Source organism: Theropithecus gelada, chromosome 3, assembly GCF_003255815.1.
Source record: "Theropithecus gelada isolate Dixy chromosome 3, Tgel_1.0, whole genome shotgun sequence".
NCBI classification, from domain to species: domain Eukaryota; kingdom Metazoa; phylum Chordata; class Mammalia; order Primates; family Cercopithecidae; genus Theropithecus; species Theropithecus gelada.
Genome location: NC_037670.1, coordinates 147001019 through 147026407, shown reverse-complemented (window position 1 = coordinate 147026407; position 25389 = coordinate 147001019). Strand labels below are relative to the sequence as shown.

The 25389-nt window shown below is 34.7% G+C and overlaps 1 protein-coding gene across 16 annotated transcripts in view; it reads left to right on the top strand.

The window, feature by feature from the left end:
* Positions 1–25389, top strand: part of CADPS2 (calcium dependent secretion activator 2) — a 576693-nt gene that overhangs the window by 348680 nt on the left and 202624 nt on the right. For all 16 annotated transcript variants that reach the window (XM_025379676.1, XM_025379667.1, XM_025379666.1 and 13 more), the window contains exon 9: positions 23133–23199. In XM_025379676.1, the coding sequence (XP_025235461.1) occupies positions 23133–23199 (67 nt within the window). The remainder of the gene's footprint in view (positions 1–23132; positions 23200–25389) is intronic.

The following is a 25389-nucleotide window of genomic DNA, read 5'->3' as shown; positions in this document are numbered from 1 at the left end:
CCTCCTCCCATTCTCCACCCTCAGAAAAGCCCTAGTATGTGTTGTTCCCCTCTATGTGCCCATGTATTCTCATCATTTATCTCCCGTTTATAAGTGAAAACATGGTATTTTCAGATATCAGCTTCCCTTAATCTCATTCATTCAGGCTTTTCATTACTCTCATCAATGAATTGTTTTGACCAGTGGTGACCAAGTCTGACCAAGGTAGCTTGAGAGCTTAGGCCCCCTTTCCCTTAATCTTCATTAGCACCCTTCGAGACCTCTGATGTGAGAGTTGAGGTTTTCTGAATCTTAAAGTGCTATGCAAGTTCAACTGCTTAAAGAATCCTCTAGGTCCTTCTTTTCCCCTGACATCTCATTCATATAAAAATACTGTTTTCCATAAGACCCACCTGTGTAGAAATTTCAGACTCTGGTTACTGACCCTCATCAGTCAATGGTGTCTCGCCGGATTGTGTGCTTATTTTTTCTCCCCCCATTAAGCGTTAACCTTCTAGTTTAGAAATGCAATGGGTTTGGTACTTTTTCATCTTATTGATCCTCACAGATGTGATTTCTACTCAAAGTAGGAAGTAACCTTGATCTTTTGTGGGCTCAATTGATACAAAACATATTTTCATCTTCAGAATCCTGTAGCACTTTGTACTATATATTTTTAATTATATCTGAAGATATCTTTCTTAGCTCTCTTACTCGTAAGTGTCCTGTGGCAATGATTTGTGTCATTTTCATCTTTAAGTCCTCATTTTAATTCCTAGCACACTGTTTTACAATGAACAAGTCCCTAATAAATAATCTTAAATACCTCTATTTTTCTAGTCTGTTATTTACTTAGTAACTATAATTTATAACTATTCTACAACTATTCATTTTTCTTAAAAGCAAAATGATATCATTTGTCTAATATTGCTTTGTTTTGCTTCATTCTGTGGAGATAAATTTACATTATAAAATTTAGGTTTGGAGAAACCCAATTACAAAAGGCAATTTCTATGAGGATGCCTTGTCATGCCACAGGTTCTGTCTCTGTTCCCAGTAGGCAGATCTAGTTTAGGACTGTCTCACAGCAGCAACTTAGTTCAGTTGGGTAGATCTGGTGCTAATAGTCTAGGGTTTCCTGTAAGGTCTTGTTGTCCTTCTTTATCCTCACTTTATCAAATGCTTGATAAAGTATTATTGGAAAACGTGGGAGTAAGACTTGCGGTGGAATTTTTGTAAAAGTTTTAAAAGGTCCCAAGAGACATGAGTCACTTTCACTGATGTGGGGCTCAGTGTATCATCCATCAGTCTACAACTCTTGCCATTAGCCTTTAAAAAAAGATCTATTTGTCATGAAGTTATTATCAACAATTCAAATATATATGTGTTTTCATCAATGATACAGCAATATTCTCTACTAGTTCTTACAGGAATGTGTGGTCAATATCAATAGGATAATTCTGATAATTATGACTTTTCTGTAAAAGTCTTGTAAACATACTGGAAAGGTTCTTTAACAGACTTTTTTTAAATAAAACATATTTATTATCTGGTATACTGTTACCTTTTTAGAGTACTCAGCTATTACTCTAATTAGCAAGCTGATCCAAACATATGACTTCTTACATCTCTGACATCCAAATATAGTAGACTAAGTGCATCTGAAGAATCGATCACATTAAATAACATTCTTATTTAGTTCTTACAATACTATGTGACAGGTAAGATGAAGCCAGTTTACAAGATCACTGAGGCATGAGGAGGTTAAGAAATTTGCCCAAAGTCATTTAGCTAATACGTGACCATGATTTGAACTCATTTGTCTGATTCCAGAGCTTGTTCTCTAAACTGCTAGGCAGCACCACCTACTAATACAAAATACTTTTCTCCTTAAGTGATCACTGTCAGTTCATGATACTCAAGTACCACCAGAGGCCAGGTAACCCAAATACTTGTGTGAAGTGATTAGGTTATAAGTAATGAGGACTGGAAGTATCAGGATTATAGGAATCAAAAGATCATGTCCTGCAAAAGGGATTTCAAAATATATTTTTAAATGCTCAGCTTTCAAAGCACATTGGCAAGCCAGATTTGGTCCATGAGGTCACCATTTTTTATTTTTTGGTTTATAGAAACATCCCTCTGCATTACTACTTTTGAATAATTTAGAGGCTCTGCTAATTGCCACATACTCAGACACAGTATTTATTTCTTTTCTTAACGGCTAAGGAACCTTGGAGAGTCACATATTTTGAAATTGATTTCACTGAAATAAGAGAATGAAAGGAATAAAAAACGTACTTTTTCTTGTTTAAATCTTTCTTCATGTCATTTATTAAGAATAATGATGGCCGGGCGCAGTGGCTCAAGCCTGTAATCCCAGCACTTTGGGAGGCTGAGACGGGTGGATCACGAGGTCAGGAGATCGAGACCATCCTGGCGAACACAGTGAAACTCCGTCTCTACTAAAAAAATACAAAAATCTAGCCAGGCGAGGTGGCTGGCGCCTGTAGTCCCAGCTACTCGGGAGGCTGAGGCAGGAGAATGGTGTAAACCCGGGAGGCGGAGCTTGCAATGAGCTGAGATCTGGCCACTACAGTCCAGCCTGGGCGACAGAGCGAGACTCCGTCTCAAAAAAAAAAAAAAAAAAAAAAAAGAATAATGACATTTCCATTGATGTACATTGCTGCTAATCGGCCATCAAATCAAATCTATTATCTTTTCTGTGGCTATCTGAGGCCTGGCCTATTATGTACTCAATAATTTGCAAACTCTAAATATTAGGGTTTTGATTTAGGACATAAAATTCATCATCAGTCTGACATTTATTTCTCATCTCAGAATTGTATCAGTTTGTAAGTTTGGCATGGTGAATATCTCAGTTTATAACTATGTCTTAAGCCTGTGACTTTGTAGTGAATTATAGGAAAAACAAATCTGCATAATATCTTTTAGCCTAGTAAATGTATTTGCTCTCCTCTGTTTAGTTACTTTGCTGAAATATCACTTAGAGACTATGTTGGGAGGCGTTGTTGAAATAGACTTGGTATGTTAAAAGGTTAGCCTATTTTGAACTGATTATAGCAGTTCAAGGAATTTACCTTACTACAAAAGCAAATGATTATGATTGTTTAAATGTAAGATTAGGTAACAAAATCCCTCGTGTTAAAGTCCTCTAGAGTTTAGATAAAAATCAAAATCATCCTTTTAAAAGAATTCAGGTACAATAAATAGAATTCAGATCAGCGAATGTTCAAACTTCTAAATCACTGGCAAATTAGGTAATATACAGAGCTGGAGATGTGAATATTATATAATGAGTATAATAAAGGAGTTGAATGTGATGTGCCTCGGGTGCATGTTAGTAGCTAATTCCAATATGAATGCTTTGCAATCATTTGCCAGCAGAGATGCATGTGTTCGGCTAAATGGAAATCTTGGACGTTCTCTCATACACCCCATTATTTGTAATTGAACACCTGATTTCTATCATGCAACAAATTAACATCTGCACTGGATCTGTCTTTTATACATATGGATACACTGATTAGAATTTTGCAGATAGACAGATACTTGAAAACAAAAAGACAACATTGTGAAACACTTCCAGCCATAATTTTTGATTACATATTGAGAATCGTTTAATTATCTTACTCCGTGTAATTAGTTCTTCTACTTAGGTCAATTGCTTTTTTTATTAACATGACATGTTAGCAATTTGTTAATTGGCATAAAATAACATGAGACTTTTCTGGATGTTTCATATGAGAAATACATGTGCTTAAGGAAGCTAAGGGAAACGCAAAAAGGTAAATGCATTCATTAGCCCCATTATAGTATTTTCCAGTGCCACTGCTTGGTGCCACCAAAATGTGTGATTCTACTCTTTGAATTTCTATCCTTCTGTTAAGCAGTGTGAGTTTGTTGATTTGAGTGGTTACCAAAATGTAAGACCATGGGTGTACATTTAAAATAGAAGAGTATTTTCTGAAATTAAAAGAATGACAAAATAAAGAAATGAATATAAAAATGCTAGTTGGTGGCAGGGAGCTAGGTAGAGAGTTATATACATTCAGGTAAGACAATTATTAATTATTAAGAAAGAGATTTAGTCAATATCAAGCCTTTAAGCTCCAGGCTGTTTTTTTGACCCCTGCTTTTTATTATCAATAATTTTTACATATTAATAAAGATACTATTGGTTATATCTAGAAAGAAAAATTTATTTTCTTTCAAAGAACTTCTCTAGCATCTGGAACAAATAGACAACTACCAGTATCCTACATATTAGATATGTAGGAATTTAAGAGCTGAAAGAGATGTGGGGTTACTTAGCCCCACATCTCTAGAGGGCAAGAGTGATAGGCCTTTCTCAAAATGGGGGTGGAGTGAGAGGAATTTATTTATTAACCCTGTTACTGAATATGTTATGGGCAAAGCACTAGGTTGGGCATTCTGACAAATAAAAAGATAAATTCGCATAACCCTATCCCAGTGAAAATTGTTTAGTGTTCCTTTTTTGTAAGTAATGTTTTTATCCACTTGGGGGCACTATGATCAAATTTAAAAAGCAAACAAGAAAAATGTTATTTTGGTTTATTTCCATTAAAATTGTTTGTTGTACTCTTGGGAAATATAACTGTATACTTTTAGATAAAATACTTTTTAAATATACAGAGATGGTTAGCTTTTATTCATTTTTGTTTAAGTTTCAGAATAGGTACAGATTAAAACAGCAGTTCTCAAAAGTGTGGACACTGGATACCAGGCCAGCAGCGTCAGCGTCACCTAAGAACTTGAACATGCAAATTCTCAGGCCTGATCTGTCAATCTGGAACTCTGGGAGGTTGTGGGGTTAGGGGAGAGTGGGGGAGGGGGTGGCAGTCTGTATATTCACAAGCTCTCCATGTAAGATTTTGTTGCTTATTAACATTTGAATTAGAATATGTACAGTTGGAAATACTTTTTTTATTCCCGACTCTTTAAAAATTGAGTTAGCAATTAGCTTATCAATATGTTTGGAATATTGTAGAAAATGCGTTTCTTAGGAAAGTTACCTACATTAGCAATAGATAAATAAATGAGTCTGAAGACTTAAGGTAATTTTTTTGCCCATGATTGTGCAACTGTGTCCATATGAGTCATAGTATCAGAGTAGTTAGTTGAACGGTCATTTTTATCTCCTCCTCAAAAAGGAACAATTTGAGATAAATCATTTGTTGTATTATGTAGAAAAATCAGCCAATCGATAGAATTTCCCAAATCTAACTTTTTGCAATGATGTCAGGGGCATAGCCTAGATGTCAAATACTAACAGTACTTTTTGTTTGTTTTTTTTTTGAGACGGAGTCTTGCTTAGTCACCCAGGCTGGAGTGCAATGGTGCAATCTCGGCTCACTGCAACCTCTGCCTCCCAGACTCAGGCGATTCTCCTGCCTCAGCCTCCCAAGCAGCTGGGATTACAGGCACCCGCTACCACGCCCAGCTAATTTTTGTATTTTTAGTAGAGATGGGGGTTCACTATGTTGGCCAGGCTGGTCTTGAACTCCTGACCTTGTGATTCACCCACCTCAGCCTCCCAAAGTGCTGAGACTACAGGCATGAGCCACTGCGCCCAGCCTGCTAACAGTATTTTTAAAAATATCTCTGTAGTGTCTTTATACTTATTACAAGGGATAATACATATATTGAGTCATTTGATCCTCTGGACAATTCTTTGAAGCAATTAGGAAACCAATCATTACCTCCATTTACAATTAGAAAAAAACTGAGACTCAACTGAGGCCAGTTTTAGAATTATTATCTGTAAGTATAATATTAGTATAGGAATTCTACTCATTCTCTTTTTAAGAAGTAGGTAATTAAGAGTTAGTGGGAACAACTAAAAGAGAATACTGCTGCCCTTAAGAGAAGAACTTCAAACTTCTGGTTTTAGGAAGGAGAATCTTGCAGGTGTAGATGACTAGACTGTGAGGCTGGAACTTGAATTCTGAGGGTTCCCCTCCTCGGGGGATTCTCACATCCTTTCCGTAATACTATGCTGGACCTCAGAAATATCCTAACTTCACCTGTTCTTTCTCTTCCATTGTGGACACTCTTTCCTTTGATGCTCTGTGCAGTTAAAGCAGTGTAGAGCTTCTGAAAGTCTTTATGCTAAGGGACAACAAATGAGAAAGTAATCACAAAGAATATAAGAAACTACCAGTACAGCTTGTTGTCACTGATGGATTCTGAGCTGTTTCTCTACTGCAATGTGACACTGCATGCCCTCTCAAGATTGCTGACTTCAAATTGCACCTCAGTGAGGGTTTCCTACTACTTAACTCTTAGTTGTTGGTGGTTTTTTCTCAATGAAGATTCCTATCTTACACCCACCAGGGATGACATTCTATACATGTGAACACTTTCCCATTCACAATCAATCCAGCATCTGGCACAGGAGGTCCCTCTCCCCAGAATGCAAGGAATGGTCTTGATCTTGTTCTGAGATCAAGACCATCTCCTCCATATAAAAGAGGTAAAAATATTACTTGAAGACAATTTTATGTATATAGTAGCTGGAGGCCATTGCTTCAAAATTAAATAGAATGCTGAAGTGAATCTTGTAGCAAAGTCGGAAAGTATAAATATTTAATGAATATTGTGTGTTAATAGTTATGTGTAGTTTTTAGCACAGTCTTCGTAGTATTAAAAGTATCAGAAGTTGGTTATAACTAACTGTTGTCTGTAGCGATAATTGAACCTACCTTCTAAGATTGTTGTATTAACTGAGGTATGTAAAACATAAAGCACAATACTTGGAATATAGAAAATTTGTATTTTAAAAGGTAAGTTGTCATAAGGAAAATGATGGTGACAAAATGCAGTGGGGATAGTTATTTTAACAACATGAGTAGAGTATACTATGGCATAGAATATTTTATAATGTAACATAGTCTCATTTTACTCACTTTTTAAAATTTGTTTTTACTTTCAGATAGAGTAAAGCTTAATTTTCTTGAATGCTAATAAAAAAAAAGCTAACTTAAGCCTAACTGGAAATCTTTTCTTATTTCAAAACTTATTGTTGAAAACTGTATTGAAATTTGTTAAAATTTTGTGCTTTTTAGAGTTCACAAATTATTTTTTTATATTACTAAGGATCATTTACTCACCTGTTTTCATCTGTCTGAAAGTCTCTCTTGTAGGAACTCCCATGGTAATTTATCTTTACATTTTATAACATCTTCTACATTATTTTTGTATTAAGTATGAGGATATCTTCTGTTCTAAACTGCCCAAAGTAAATATTAAGTGAGTCAGTTATCACTGAATAGCACTAATTCCAAAATATGTCTTATAGTGTCTAAAGTAAGTTTTTCTTGCCAGTTTTCTAATTGTAGATCAAAGGAAGAAAATAAAAAAGAAAAACCTCTGAAGAGTTAAAGATTATTTGGATTCTAGTCTGTTAACATTATAGTGCAATTCTTGTTAACTTTCCAATTATTTATGTATCTCCCTGAAAATCAGATATAAATGTGCCAGCAATTGAATCAATCCTCATACCCAGGAATTTAATTTTGGCACAGATCTTTAAGCAGGATCCACATTTTATTTTCCTGTGGAAAAATAACATACCTTCTTAATTGAAACAGAATAGATCTTATGTTTCTTTTCAATTATGCTGTTTAGATGGTGCCATCCAAAAGAGAGGGAGGAAAAATATATTTAAAAGTCATTTCCTTCCAAGGGCTGATTTTCCCCCTATTCTATTTAATGGTTATTACTTATTAAAAAAAAAATCCAGAGACACCACCAGACTGGCTTTAACTCTTTTATTCTTTTCTGTTAAGTAGTAGTGTTCCTCTACAAGTTCATGAAACAGATTTCTAGTCTTTATCCCTAGTTTTATATCAAATAGGAGAAGGATTTCTGCTTATAATAGTTTTAAAATTAGGGATGGGTATACTTTTTTTCAGTGAAATAAATGCCTTACTTATTTCTTTTACTCCAAATGTGTTTTTCTGCCTCTTTCAGTTGTATTCCTGTGAATGTATGACTCTGTGAAATGATTCCATTAAATGATTCCATTAAAATGCAATATTTACTTATTTGAACTAATATATCTTAGTGTTGCTTTTTTGGGGTGGGAAGGTACTGATTTCCTGTGCTGAAACGTGCCTTAAGAAAAAAGAAAGAAAAGGAGCAGATTTTGTTCTGGAGTTCTTTATAAGAAACAACTTCACAAGTACCATCGGACATGGCATTGTAATTCTTGTTAGGCAAAAGTAATAATCTGTATACGTCCAGTAGATGGCGCAAACATTCCCCCAAATAGACAATAATTGTTGTAAAATAGAAAATTTTGGTATTAATAATAAAAGTGGCCCTTATTTAAGTAGAATTAAGTAATCTTCTACACATTTTCTTTTTCAAAAATGTAAAAAGAGAAGGTTGAAAGGAGGTGAAATGGTAGTTCATTTTGGACATATCAAACTTGTCAAGAAACTTTATCAAATTAATACAGAAAAACTTTAATGTTTAGTAGTTTATGAATAATCAAAGCTATCACAAGGTCAGTTTTAACAAAAAATATCTGAAACTTGAAATTTGGAATATGTTGTGTAAATGTCAAAAGCTATTTTTCCGACTATCTTGGTTTCATTTTTATGTGTCCTACATTCGTAAGCAAAAGCTCTGTGAATATAGTTTTGTCAGCAAACAAATAAATGGAATTCTTAAGCTTTAAGTTAAAAAGGAAAAGAAACATTATACAAATCTAGCCCTATATAGTCCATCCTTATTGCACGTGGATTCTTCATTACTACTGGCTTTACTTTTTCATTTTCCTCTAAATAAATAAAGATATATGAGAGAGAAGCTGAAAGTTATAGTTTTTGTAGTAGTCTAGAATTTGTTAGTTGGTCAATAAGTAGCAATTTCTTAAGAATTTAAGAAATTCAGTAGCTTGGAACATAATACAGGTACTCTGTAGAAACATTGCTTTTATCTAATGAATATGAAGAGCTAGTTTTTGTTGTTGTAATGTGTGACATTGTAAGTATTCTTCATTTTGGAAAAAGATATACTTACATTTTTGCCCCATTCCTGGAAAGCTTTTCTCCTTAAATGGGACGAAGCTGAAAAGTTTATTACCGTCCCCACACCCCAAAGAGACTTTCAAACAAGTTAAGTTGAAATATTTTTTGTTCTACTTACTACTACCACCACCACCACCACCACCACCACCACCACTACTACTAATGCCTTCATTTACATTGTGCTTTATAGTTTAAAAGGCCCCTTTATATACATCATTCCAGCAGATTTTTGTAATGAGCCATCTATTATAGTCAGGGGGCTAATATTGCTATTCTTGTTTTACAAATGAGAAAAGTGAATCTTATACCTGGCACTTAGCCATTTAGGGAATCATTCATGTTCTCTCTCTTTCTCTGTTTGTCTGTCTCTCTCATTATTTTCACCCTTCTCTCTCTGTTTTGGGGGAAACATTTATTCTGTATTCCCAATACTCGCTTCCATATGAGGGATATTCATTACCGTAATGAACGATCTCTGTTCATTCTGCACAAGCCTGTCGAGGGCAGGATCTTCTCATGGAACGGCCTGTCCTCTTAGCACTGTCTATGACTGGGCTGGGGAAAATACGTGTCATAATAATACTGAACCACATAAGGAAGCCCACCACTTGCAGGAAAAACACACACACACACTATTCAATATTATCTTTACCGGTATTCAAGGTGATGTTTTGTACTCTGTCTACTCTTTTAAGTCAATTTGTTCAGAACTCGGGCAAAGAAAAGAGGTACTGAATTACTTGGCCTCCTCAGAGATTCCAATAGTGTCAATATCAGACTTTATTTTTTTTAGCATATGAGTGAGAGTTAGAAATCTGGTAGCATTTTTAGATCTTTAGACATATAATAAACTGTTCCATTTTGACTGAAAGATCCTTGTGATGCTGTGAGATTGAAGCCATTTTCAGCAGTGGTTGAAGAGCCCTGGGAGTCCCTTTTCGGCATAAAGGGGCTTAAGGTGCACTAGAGTCCTGAACCTCCAAGCCTGTTTTCACAGCAGCTGCTCCATGCTTCCTTAACGTTTTCATCATTCACATTAAGTTAAAATTCAGGGTAATATTCTGCTGCTAAAATTATTTGAATACTCTTGATCCAAATAAATATAAAAATACCAAATTTATCGAAAATCCAAAGGCTATCCAAGACTTTTTAAAATTGTTGATATATGTTGTATAATTTTTGCAAAATATTTACTTCCTTTATTATAGTTTTATTACAATTGCTCCTAATGACAAACTAGGAAAAATCATTTAGTCATTCCAAAAATGTTTATGGAGTGTCTGCCATATGAAGGAACAGTGCTAGGCAATGAGAATAGAGTGGTGAGTCACAGACTATATGGCCCTTGCCCTCATGGAGTTTGCAGTCTTGTGTGGGGAGTAAACATTAGTCAAACAATCTGCTGGCATAATTTTGTAGAAGAAATGTGTACATGCCACCTAGTTGGTATAATAAGGGAATATGACCTAATTAGCAATGCAGAAAGGTCTTCTCTGAGAAAATGATAGTTGAGCTAAGAGGACGGTAATAAATGGGAAGTGTGAGACTCAAGAACTAAATGAATTTAAAAATAAGTGTTGGAAATGGATAAAATTGTACAATGTGTGGGACAAATGGGGTGAAACAGACTACATGTGAACAGTTGGAAGAGCAGTGAGAACCCAGACAGTATTTGTACAAAGGAGTTCTTGGTGTCAAAGTAAGACAATACAGTATCAAAGGAGACTAGGCGGGATGACCCATCCCTGTAATCCCAACACTTTAGGAGACCGATGTGTGCAGATCACCTGAGGCCAGGAGTTGGAGACCAGCCTGGCCAATGTGGCGAAACCCCATCTCTACTAAAAATACAAAAAAATAGCTGGGCATGGTGGTGCATGGCTGTAATCCCAGCTACTCGGGAGGGTGAGGCATGAAAATCACTTGAACCCAGGAGGTGGAGGTTGCAGTGAGCCGAGATCATGCCATAACACTACAGCCTGGGCAATAGAGTGAGACGCTGCCTCAGAAATAAACAAACAAATAAATAAATAAATAAATAAATGTATCGAAGGATATCAACACAGTGTTTATAGATGTGAGCAACTGCAGAAATGTCTATGACCCACTAATATGTCAAGAATTCAAGCACAGAGTTATCAGAGAAAGTTTAGCAAGAACGAGAGCAAAGCTGTGTCCTCAGCCTGGGGTATTGGGCAGCTTATCAAAACAACTACTGGCACACAGTTCATGATGATATTTTGTCAATGACTGATGGCATATATGACAGTGATCCCATAAGATTGTAACTTTTACTTTTACTGTAGCCTCTCTATGTTTAGATACGCTTAGAAACACAAATGCTTACCTTTACAGTTCCTACAGTCACAAGCTGTACAGGTTTGTAGCCTAGGAGTAATGGGCTGTATGTATCGCCTAGGTATGTAGTAGGCTATACCATCTGGGTTTGTGTAAGTCTACTCTATTATCTTCTCACAAAGACAAAATTGCCTCATGACGCATTTTTCAGAAGGCCTCCATCATTCAGGGATGTATGACTGTATTTAAACACAAGGGAGCAGGTCAGGGACTGAGACACTGAAGCCAAGGAATGATATCAGAGCTGGATTAACAGCAAGTGTATCTTACTTCTCAGTTCCTCCAGCCTTGAATCAGAACTCCACAAGCCTCCTTGACTATAGACAAGATTGGTCACAAAGTATAAAGTTGAAGTTCAAGTGACATAGTGTCCATAGAAGAGGCTATTGGGAAGGGAAATCTGTGAAACATGCTGAGGGTTAGGAGGAATTTAGGTACCTTTGTAAATAAGTTACATGAAGATGTTACTGTAAAGATGGACATAGTTTGTTTACTAAATTTCAGAGCTCTCTCAGAATATCCTCATTAGCCAAGACCAGAGAGCAACATACTAGAAGAAGAGGCCTTTCAGGAACCAAACATAGTCCATGGAGATTATGATCAAAATTTTAAAGAAAACTTTTCAAAGAATTTTTTTTTTTTTTTCAGAGAGTGTCTCACTGTGTTGCCCATGCTGGAGTCCAGTGGCACTATCCTGGCTCACCACAGCCTGTACCCCCTAGGCTCAGATGATCCCTCCACCTCACCTCAGCCTCCTGAGCATCTGGGACCACAGACACATGGCTAATTTTTTACATTTTTTTGTAGAGATGAGGTTTTCGCTATGTTGCCCAGGCTGGTCTCAAGCCCCCTGGCTCAATAGTCCACCTACCTCAGCCTTCCTAAGTGCTGGGATTGTAGGCGTGAACCACCACACCCAGCCCCAAACATACATTTTTATAGATTCATAGTAAAACTATGTTAGAAGTGAAGATGGTATTTTAATTATGACTAGGATATTAGTTAATTCCAAACAGAACGTTAAAAACCCAGTTATATAATTTTATTGCTTAAAGACTCAGTAATCTAGTCCAGTTAATTTCTCAAAGTATGTGCTAGAGAACATGACTGTTACAGATACTCTATGGAAAACATTCTGTACTTTTGGAGATACCACATACACTACTCTCCCCTACCTTTGCACATGTCGGCTACAGACTCTTAGAAGTTCTTAATAAATACAGAACTTGCTTAGTTTTGTTTAACTGAGTATTCCTCACATTTATTTGGCATTATTTTTCTTCAGAGTACCTCCTTGTATCCAGATGTTCCAAGACACACACTGTGGAAAACACTGTATCTCAAACTGTCATCTTAATTATTTTGTTAGAGTGTATGTAGTTTATAGAACGGACATTTTATGTACATACTTCACTTGAAATTCTGAATATGAAAAAGGGAGACTGATACCTACATTTCCAAAAGAAGGAAACGAAGGCCTAACATATTTGTGTTAATTCAGGATTACCTGTATTACATGTAATGTTAAATAACATTTGATCATTTTGTTATACCTTAGGAGTAGTGCGCCCTAAAAGAGAATGTATTTTTATTAGTCAACATGATATGGTTTGACACATGAAAGCCTTTGCTAAACCTTTTGTTTCTTGCTAAACTACTTACTTTCTCAGGGAAAGGAAAGCTTAATGGAGTATCTCACAAAAATGTCTAGGATTGCGTAAGTAAATAATTTCTTTTTAATTGCTGGATGCCTCAGAGCCTTTTTGCCAAGAGATGCAAAACGTCATTTTCTTTGGAATGTGACATAGCCTTACTCTCAGAGACATTCAGATTTTTCACAGTCCCAGTCTTCTTCCTAGAGGATGGAGGAATGGACCTCCCTGCGAGTTTGCCTGGTTGGGGTAGAGGGGGCTACTCAGTAAATTCTTTGGATATTTTTCCCATTTATTTACTTCTGAGACATTTTATAATCAGCTTGGAAAGCCTACTAATTTTCTTTAACTTTTAGCAAACAGTGAAGCATGTATAGACAAAAATTTTGAGGGGTATTTAAATTGAAGAAAAACATGAAACCATGCTTTATGAAATATGCCTTCCGTGTTAGAATATATTGAGGTGATGCATATATTAATTAACTTCATTTAGCCATTTCACAATGTACACATATTTCAAAACATGTTGCACACCATAAATATATACAATTTGTTGGTCAATTTTTAAAAATAAAAAGGAATAAAGACCTAACATATTTATACAATCGTATAAATATCAGCACTGATCATGAACCACTTAAAAATATTTATCAAGGTACTTTTTTTCTGCTAATTGAGATGTAAAAGAATGCCAGTGACCAGTTAACAAAGAAAAATATCAGGAAACCTGTCTTTGAATAAAATATTTATCTGCACAGTTTGATTTAGTTGGGTTGTTTGGCTTATATTTATTGAAAACTACATTGTATAGAACTTCTTAATTATTTTCTAGGTGTTTTATTTCTAGGTGACAGTACACTGACGTCTATATTAGAATATACCCTTTAATAATGATCAATTGTAAAATGCTGGAGAAGATACGGAGAGTGGGAACTCTTATATACTGTATATAAGAATGTAAACTAGTACAGCCATTATGGAAAACAGCTTGGAAGTTTCTCAGAAAACTAAACATAGAACTATCATGTGATCCAACAATCCCACTAATGTCTGTTTATTAAAAAAAAAAAAAAAAAACAAAAACAGAAATCAGTGAATCAAAGGGATACCTGCCCCTCCATGTTTATCGTAGCATTGTCCTCAGTAGCCAACATATGAAATCCATCAACAAATGAATGGATCAAGAAAATGTAGAACATGTACACAATGGAATACTATGTAGCCATAAAAAAGAATGAAATCTTGTCATTTGCAGCCACATGGGAGGAACTGGGGGTCATTATATAAAGTGAAACAAGCCAGGCATAGAAAGACAGATGACACATGTTCTCACATGTAAAAGCTAAAAAAGTTGATCCGTGGAGATAGAAGTTAGAATGATAATTACCAGAGGCTGGGAAGGGTGTTGGGGGTGGGGGACGGGGAGGATGGGGCTGAAGAGAGAGGTTGGTTAATGTGTTCAAACATATAGTCACATAGAAGGCATAAGTTCTAGTGTTTAATAGCACAATAGGGTGACTATAGTTAATAATAATTTATTGCATGTTTTTAAATAGCTAGAAGAGAAGATTTGAAATGTTCCCACTACAAAGAAATAAATGTTTGAGGTAATGGAGATCCTAAATATCCTGATTTTACCATTACACATTTTATCCATGTATCAAAATATCACATGTATCCCATAAACATGTGCAAATATATGTCAGTAAAATATTTTTTAAATAAAAGGGCCAGATGCGGTGGCTCACACCTGTAATCCTAGTACTTTGGGAGGCTGAGGCAGGCAGATCACTTGAGCTCAGGAGTTCTAGACCAGCCTGAGCAACATGGTGAAACCCCGTCTCTACCAAAAATACGAAAATTAGCTGGGCATGGTGACATACGTCTGTCGTCCCAGCTACTCAAGAGGCTGAAGCATGAGAATCTCTTGAATCTGGGAAGTGGAAGTTGCAGTGAGCCAAGATCACACCACTGTACTACAGCCTGGGCAACAGAGTGAGACTCTGTCTCAAAAATAAATAAAATAAAATGAATTATTTTGCAAAAAGAGAGAGAGGAAAAAAAAGAATGATCAGCTAGAACTACATCAGCAATTCTTGATGTCTTATCCGAGGGTGGAATGGGGTTTTATGGTCTTCTTATCTGGGCAGTTTGCCTTTATTCATTTTCTAGATTTTGCTATAGCAAGCACATTTTTAGTGTAGTTTTATACTGTCTTAAACTGTTTGTAACTGTTTTAAACAGTTATTGTACTGATAAGAACTGAGGCTTAACTTGGATATAACTGAGATGAAATTAACAGAAGGTAGAACTCAGGAAAAGGAAGAGGGACAATTCTAAAACATGTGATACCTAATATAAGTGAAGAACTCTATGTTTTATGCATTTGCTTTCAGGAATTTCCTGTTTATATAGCACATACATTTTAAGTTCTTGCTCGACAATAGGAGTTATTGGTTTTTCTTTAGTCGTAATTTCTCCCCAAATGTTATGTAATTTTGTTTGATGAGGATCCTTTCCGTGCATCCCCACCTCTCTTTTACTCTTTCCCATAATAATTCAAGTCCTATAATAACCAACCAGAAAGTATTTACTTCTAAGTTTCTTAATGCCCGGGTTCCAATGTTGTCTCAAATCAGTTTCTTTTTTCATCCTTAGTTGAAACAACCACCGCCTCCCAGCCCCGCCCAAAAAAGTCTTAATCTTGTGGGGTTAAATAAAAGAAAGAATGTAGTGAAAGGAAGATTCCTTTTATGCAAGCAGCAGAGAACTTGTAGGGATGACTGAAAGTGCCTGAGGGCATTTGGTCCCTATTGGTTTTCACTTCAAATGCAATGGTGCCCACAGATAGCCTGTATTGTTGTCAGTTAAATGGGATCATGAGTGTCTGAAAGGTGTTTGAGAATGAACCGAAAATCATTTTCACAAGTGGATGATTACTTCTGCCACATGTTAACCGAACTCTATCCGAATGGCCCAGATTTTTGAGCCTGCATTAATTGCTCTTTCAACCTTGACTGAGGCTTCTCTTATGAAAGCCCTTTCCAGGACTAAACCACTCTATATATTGATTTTTTTTTTTCTTTCTGTATTTTTCCTTGAAAGATGAAGGCTTGTAGAAAAAAGGCTTTATCATTCAAAATGTAAATTGATTGTTACATTTCTTTGAATAAAGCGCTAGACTCATAAGTGATCCACCAAAATTAATAGTTCTTTTTTTCAGGCTCCAAATAATTACCATCTTCTGTATACAATTATGTTTTTCAAATATTCATTAGTGATGATTTTTCATCATAAAGTAAAACCATGAACTCTCACAGCATGGACTCAGTGCAAATAAATTGTCATATTCTCATTTCTATTAGAATTGTGTGCCACCACTCTAATTGAAACTAAACTACAATATTTAGTAATGTGTGGAGAATTTTTGTGTGTTGAAGTATTCCTTGAACAATCTTCAAGTTAGAAAGGTTTTGTAAAGTGGTTTTAAAGTGTTTGAGTAAGCAAGTTCTTTATTTCATTTTACTATTTTCTATTTAAAATCTGGCCTAGAGAATATTAGCTATGTCTTTACTATTACTAGAATAATATGGGATCTAGTTCAAACATATTGTGATATGAAGATGGGTTAAATCTCAATGTTTTAATCAGAAAATGAGTTCTTAAAATGTCATTGACTTTTGTGATTATAAATGTTAGCCAAGAATATATAGTATTTAAAGGAAAATGGCTAAACAGTTAAACTTACTTCTGAGGTTTTTGGCTCAAAAGAAAACAAATCAGAATATTACATATGAATGTATTTTAAAAAAAACACACACACACATTCAACTGGGTACTATGTAAAGACAAGCATTTAAAATAGCTTTGTTGTATAAACATTGCAGCATTAATGCTTGAAATTTATTTTTACTAAACTTCGTTTTACTCAATAAATCTATTGCCAAGAACAATTTTATTGGTACTAAAATACATATGTTAATGATCAGGAAGTCTTTCTAAAGAAAAGTTTTTGTTCCTACTGTCACAGAACATTCTGATGGATTTCATAAAGACTATTTTTGTTCACAAATGAAAGCTTTTAGAAGTAATTGTGGTGTTGTCTTCCAGCTACCTTATTAATAGTTGACTCTTTTAAGAATCATGTAGATGCCAAAAAGGTTGTATAATTTTTAATGTAGCTACTGAGATACTCTACTGACTATATGTAACTATAGATAGAGAAGATTTTTAAAATATACTATTTGCCTTGTTGGTAGTAGCTATTTTGGCTTAAGGCCTGGCCATTTCCTTTAAAAAAAGAATCAATTAGGCAAATACCATTTAAAAAACTGTTTTCTCTTCACTTTTTTTCCAAACAGCATAAAATATATTCTACACTTCTAAATCATATATTAAATATATAATCAAAAATTTGTAAGTTTAGTTTCTTCATATCTCTGATATTTGATGATACAATGTGACCTAAGAATAGCTGGATTTTTTTTTTTTAAGTCATAGGTGAAAGAAACTGGTATATATTTAGTTGTCTTTGTGCTTTATTTCCTAGCAATCAGATGTGTGTTTCTTTGAAGCAAATAGTGCTCTCCATTTGGAATACCCCAGAAGAGGGATTAATACTTTATGATTATTGCTATGTTTATACTGACTGATAGAACCAAATGCTTCCAGGCTTTACTCTTGTCTGTTAAATCCGAGCTTTGTGTCAGTGCTTGCTAATTTCTTTGTTACCTAATCCCATGCAAGAAGAAAAGATTTTAAAGTTAAGCAGGCAATTTTTTGTTGTTGTTGTTCAAAGGGAACAACTTCTTAATACCTTGCTTAAGTTGGATGTGTTCATGAAAACAAATACTTTAAATAGTATATGAGCGGTTATTTTAAAATAATCCAAAACACTCTAGTTACATGAGTATTGTGATGCATTGGAAATAGCTCAATAGAAAAAGTGTTATAGTTAAATTAGTTTTGGAAATATGTGCTTGTAAAAATGTCATGTACAATGGAATACCTCTTTTAACCCCATTCAAATAATTATTGGATCAAATTTAACTTTGATTAGGGATTCCCTCCACCTCCCCCCCTCCCCCCCCCCCCCCCCCCCCCCCCCCCCCCCCACCCCCGCCACCGCCAACCCAGGGCCATAATAGAGTACTGGAGAATGTAGCATGGCCATGAAAACTGATGATATTTGTGTTCTTTTGTTTTTCCATTCATTTCTGATTTAACTAAAAGAATTTGACAAAGATGACAACAAAATATTTAAAACCAAATTCTGTAGGTTGGTGGAAATGAATGTTAAAAAGCCCTGAGACACACACACACACACACACACACACAAAATCTGCTTTCCTCTTCAAGATCAGGTGAAAAAAATTCACAGTACTCGTTAGAAAATGCTTCTCTCATGCTGTGTGATAGATACTTATTTTATTGGATAACATTGTAAATTGTCACATAAAACCAAGTTAAATGTGTGTTCTCGGTTTGACTGGTATTTGACAGGTCTCATTTACATACCCTTAAAAAAAAAACTTCTTTGAGTTAATCATACAATCATGAGGAAGCTAGTAATGACTCAGCAGGTTACAAAATATTGAGGGAGAATACAGCTGCAGCATAGACCCGCTAGCAAATCTCTAGTACACCTAGCCGAGGTACTCTCTGTTCAGCCTGACACACACATTTCTTAGATAATATTTTTCTATATGTTTATTTGGTAGACTCATACTTTATAAAGCAATAAAATGCCAATTGTCCAGAATGCAAATGATAATAACATTAAAAATGGATTTTTTAAGACAAGTTAGTAGCTATCAAAGATCTGTTAAATTAATGCCATTTCCATTGTATGTCAAATAAATGGTTATATTTAATTTTATCAGCTGTTCATTTTCCGTTTACAGCATTATGCAGTTATAATTTATTTTTATAACAGTGACTCTCAGATGCTATGGGATTCTTCCTAATCATTAAAGATCAAGTTATATTTTCTAACTGTTTGAAGTCAACTTGATTTTTATACGCGGATTCTTTAAAAATTGGCTATAGATATATATACAGTCTTTCTATATAGAGTAACTCATTTTTCTGTAATTAAGGATACTGGAGCCTGTAAATATAATGAACAAAATCTATTGCCTAAGTAGAGCATAGTATCAGGTTAAATGTAACTTTCATGTATTTTTCTGAAATAGAACTCTTTTTGGCCTTAGATACCATTAAAAAAATTATAATTTCACACTGAACATTAAGAAACAACAAAGAATAGTAATTCAACAGCAATGCCATCATAAGATGGGTTAGGAGAAAATGCTTTTTTAGTTTTGTAGATGTCTTCTAATAAATGGATTATCTGATAGTTACCAAATAGTAAAAAGATTTTTGCTCCATTTTCCTCATTCCCTCCACATTCCAGGCCTTCTGAGGTAAAAGGATTACCCATCTACAAGGAATTTAGAGTAGTCTAAATTCCAAAACTTGAGAATGACCTTGGAAACTAGAAAACCCATTTAAGCATGAAAGCTTATAGGATGTCTCCACTGTACTCAAGATAATGAGATAAAGGACTTTATCTTTGGTCTCTAAGTACTCAACTTGGTCATACCAGAAATACATATTTATAGTAATAATGACCACAATCCCCCAAATATTTAATAATGGTAACTTTTTCTGATTACAAAAGTAAGATGTACCTTTATATATTTGCTGATGGTAACTCAAAATGGTATAGCTAGTTTGGAAAACAATTTGGCAGTTTCTTGTAAAGTTAAACATGTACTTTCAATATGACCCCACAATCCCACTCCTAGATATTTACTAAGGAGAAATGAAGACATGCTTACACAAAAAGACTTGTACACAAGTGTTTCTAATAGCTTTATTTATGATATCCAATGAAGTGAAAACAAATGTCCACCAACTAGTGAATAAACGCATTCTTGCGAATCCCTGCAATGGAATATATTGCTTAGCAATGAAAGGAGTGGGCTTCTGATATTAACTACATACAACAACATGGATGAATCACCAAAGCATTCTACTCAATGAAAGAAGTCAGACAGAAAGGCTACATATTGAATAATTCCAATTATATGTTGTTCTGGAAAAAGAAAAATTATAAGATCAGAAATCAAATGAGGGGTTGCCAGAGCTAGGGATGTAAGGAAGTGATAGATCACAAAGGGCATAAGGAGACTTTTAGGGAGGTGGAAATGTTCTATAAGTTGATTGTGGTGGTCGGTTACATGACTGTGTCAACACTTACCAAATTAGATTCCTGAAACAGGTGAATTTTACTTTGTGTAAACTATACCAATAAACTTTACTCAAACAGTGAAAGGAAGACATGGCCAATGTAGACATAGTGGAAATATAGAAAGGCATAAAGAATAATATGAAATTCATCTTAAATTTCACTCACGAGATATTAACTATAAGATTAACATTTTGTTGCATTTTTCTACGTATTTCTCTATGCATATAACATGAACTCGTGTGACTGCCTTTTTAAAACATAACATTATAAGAGTTTTCCCATATCATTAGTCCCTCTGTCCCCCTGCTTTCTGTCTTCAAAGTAACCCAACATTTTAAGCAAATTTGTTAATCCATCATTTTGATGATGTTGCAGCTGATTATTATTCTTTATGCAGGACCTTCACTGTCAGCAAGACTGACACTGAGTAGCTTGTGGTGTTGATGGTTTGTGTATCACTATTTACTTTCACTTGTATATGACCCAGTTGCCCAGCAGTCTACAAAGTGAGACACTTTTAAAGAGCTGAGAAGCAGGCTGTGGTTCCAGGCAAAGGTCATTCCAGATGCTCTCTGTGGCTCTGAGCCAGCTATTTGGTGCATATCTTGCTAGTTCACTTTCATGGAGGGCACCTGTCATGTCCCCAGTATCTAGCTCCAGAGGTCATTGCTGTTAACCCTGAAATAAGAGCTTGGGTATGTGCATTTCAAAACAGGAAACTGCAGAGGAAAGACAGAAAGAGAGCAACTAAATACCTGTCACTAGAACCACAGAGAAGAAATTAGAAGCTAGAGCAAAGGTGGAGCAAAGGGTTTTAAGGGGTCCTTGAGAAGAAACAATGAACAGGTAAGAATAAGAGCAGTAATGTCTCAGCCAGTCATGAAATGAATTCACATTCCATCCACAAGCACAGATGATGGAATGAATTAAGGGCATATCATAAATGCTGAATAGAAGTTCACCAAACACTTCAGTTAGCTGATGTGCTGAAAGAAAATATATAATTGGTTTGGACCATTTGGGTGATGTTTTACAGTGCAAGAACTTTGTTTTTATTTTGACTTTTAGTAACTCCATGTTTTTTTTCCCCCTGGATTCTGAAAATTTCTAGGAATTTTCAGGGAATTAAGAAGAATACTTAAATCTGCCATAACTCTACCACTCAGAGATACTATTAGTAATATTTTTGAATTATTTTTACATATTCTTTGACAAGTTCCAAATCATTAACTATGTGTGTAGTTTTGAATCCTACTCTTTTCATATAATATTACACAATGTAATACTTTCTATGTTATTAATTTTATCAAAAACATAATTTCATTGGCAACATGGTATTTCTCTGTGGATATGCCAGCATGCATTGAATAATTTTACTGCTGCTGGACATTTGTTATCAGTTTCCAATAATATAAACAACACTGTTCTATGTATCCCTACAGCATACACCTTTATATGCACCTCTTTATTACCTTAATACATTCGGGAATGAAAGAGTATGATTGTTTCTATGTATTGACATGTTATCCTATAGAAAGATCATCTCCCAAGATGTTACACTCCCACTAGTAGTGAATGAGTGTGCATTCATTCTCCACACCTTAGCCAACTTCCTTTGTCACTGTTTCTAAAGAGGGGAGAGGGGAAAACAGTATGTTTGTTGTGTTTTGCAAAATAGGATTATTTTAGTAAGACAGAAACTAAAGATTCAGCCTAATATTTTAGCTTTAAAAGTTGTGGAAGTCTAAAAATCTTAAGCCCCTAAATAAATAGTTAATCATAATACTTTTTAAAAAATCACTCAGAATTATATATAAATTTATTTGAACAGCCTCTGCACTGTGAATCCTTCATTTCAGAATAAAGAATTATGATAAAATATTGAAAAATCTTTAATTGTAAAATTAGGCCTCTACCTGTCATATTTTAAACTAGCAATATTTTCCACTTTTGTAGGGAATGTGTTTATAATTTTGTGGCATAATTTTGGAATAGCTCTCCACAACAGGGTCACACTAATTTTTAATTTCTTCTTTTTCCTCCCTGATATTTCAGTATATCACCTGTATATTCAGTAAGAATAATATTCTCAAATGATTGGCTAATCATTTCAATCCAGCTTACAAGGTCAATGCAAAGTTAAAGAAAAGCTGTGGTTGAAACTATGTAAAACTACACAATGGCATATTCATTACTATCTGAATTTTGTAATTAAAAAATTTGCAGTGAGATGCTTTCATCAGTCAGGTAAATCCCATAAGGATGGAGCTAGCAGAGACCTGAGAAATCAGCAAATCCATCCTTTCATTGGATAGGTGAGGACATGGAGACTGAGATTGGTGCAGGCACATTTTGGGGTCACCCAGCTGGACAGTGACCCTTCACCCTGGATTCTTGGCTCTGAGGCTGGCTGCTCCTCAGGCCGCACTACTCAGCTCCAGTCACCTGAGAACTGAAGCATTGCTAACTATGTCCTCAATTAATAGCCTTTGTCTCTCCTAAGAATTGCATGTAAGAATAAAATTCCTACTGGTTCTTTGATTATCCTTTCTAACTCCTACTTTGCTCAATTTGTGGTAAGGACTGACAAATTGATAAGTCACATAAATCAATTCCCTTTCGAGAACCGAGAATAAGCTAACTCATTTTGTAACACAGAAGCTGCATGTTGTCTCACTTTCCTAATGAGCTAAACTTTGCCTTTAGCAGGCTGGTCTCAAAAATAAATACCTATGGAAGAAATATGATTACATGGAAGCGCAACATTATTCATCTTAAGTATTCTTTGGCTTTTGTTTTTCTTTCCAGATATCTGTATGCCCTTGGACAGAAGGTTTGGAAAAGATGGAAAAAACGTTACTTTGTTCTAGTTCAGGTTAGTCCTTTTTTCCTGTTAAATAATCACTCTAAGATAGCAGCTCTCAAAATGTGTTTATGTGGGTTATATCTATCAAAATTTACTGTTTTAGAAATTAAAATATGTTTAAGCCACTTTAAATAAAAGCAGTACATTCATTTCATGCTAACACTAAAGTTTTTATGTAAAATAACTGTTTTCCAAGCCAAACAATTTAGCGAAATAAGTGGCATTGTTTTATGCTTTTGTACTCTTTACCCTGTGGCTTAATAGAAGGTAACTGTATTCTTGCATCAGCTGCTGCATTCAGTTTTTTGCAATATCAGATAAAATGTAGCCTCTGGAAAACTCAAATTTATACTAATGGGAGAAAAAGTGTGAAAAAGGCAAATAACTTCTGAATATTTTTATAAAGACAGTTTTGACCTCGTAGACCCTCTGAAAAGATCTTGGAGATCTCTGGGATTCCAAGACTATACCTTGAGAACCACTGCATCATTCTATATTTTATATATAAAGCATAATACATACAATCATTCATTTTGATATAAATATTATATTTGTACTAACTGGCATTTTAATGCAAATATGCTGCCATTTAATGCAAATATGCCACATTTAGTACAAATAAGCCAAAAAATCACCTGTTCACATAAATATGTTTTTAAGTCAACTTGCCTGGTATATATTTGTTTATGATTGGATTCTGAACATATATTATCAGAACGTGCAGTTTGGCTGACTCTTCTTTTGTAATCATGAATAACTTTGCTCATACTAATTAAGTTAAATTTATATTAAAGAATACCCTTCTAAGTAATAGTCACTCCAGTCCATGATAAATCCAAGCTATTTTGTTCCCAATATATGACAAGAGTATCACTCTTGGAATTCTTAACACAAAACATTCTGTAAAAATCTCATTGATTCCAATGGCACACATTAAACAAGCTTAACTGGACTAGATCAGAATGACATGGTAAAATGCCAAGGAAGGAAAATGATCATTTGCTGTCTTCCAGCGAGTACGTACAGCCATCCATCAATTGCTGGATAAAATTACTTTATTGATGTCCCATGATAGCCTGGTAACTCCATGAAAAGTGTGAAAACTCAGTGAAAAGTAGTTTTATCTACATGGCAAACAACCAGCCTATTTTTTTTTTTTTTTCCTAGCTAAAAGGTAATCTCTTCTTACGTGATTAGAACTAATAGTCAGTCAACTTTAATAAAAGATACGTACACATGCACACACAGATTTAATTTTTTTAGATAAGCCCTAGCATTTGCTTTGAAAAAGGTTACCTGTTTGGGGTTGTGAGTGATCTATTTTTCAAAAACCTTAAGGCATCTTCTACAGTTTCCACATTTAGTTTCTTACATTGGTGCATGAATTTAAATGCATTTCCTAAGCAATTTTAGTATATATTTCTGGACGCTTATTTATATCTTGTGGATATATTTCACTCATATCTAATTCAACAAGGTTGTGTTAGTGACTTGTCTTTATCAAGTTTTTCTAAAGCATTCAGCTGACTTTTCATGGAAACAGCAGCTTCTTTTTCAGTTATTTTATGCATTTATGTAAAATCTCATTTAACTACATAATTTCAGTAGCTAATGTTTTTAGCATAAACTAGTTTGGGAACAAACCCAGCTAACTTAGTAAGCATAGATCTTAACTGGTGGAAATAGGTATGAAAGAACATGGGAATGTAACCCAATAACCACAGATGTTTAGTATGTTATTTGCATTAGTCACTGGTTTTATTATTATTATTATTATTTGATTGTTTTAACTGATTTTTTGAATATGAAAGTTAGACTTTTGCAGATTAGTCTTAAGAGGTCAAATGATCACCTCATGCTTTTTGCCAGGTAAGGTTCCAAGTAATCCTTTGCCCCTTATCTTATTTTCTAGCATATGATCATAAGACTCAGAAGTTATAAGGCAAATATATATACTTTGATTATTACTCATAAGAGAGTTTAGAAATGAAGGAAGGAATTGTAATACTTTGAGACTATTAATTGGTGTGTTTTGGGGGGAAGATTAACCATGTCTTTGGGGAGCTAAAAGTGTTTTCTCAATAACAAAAATATGCTTTACATTTTAAAAGGGTTATCGAAGTTAATTCAAGTAGGCAAACCCATATGTTTCATAATTTAAATTTAAGAAAGTACCACCAAATTATAATGAATTTGAAT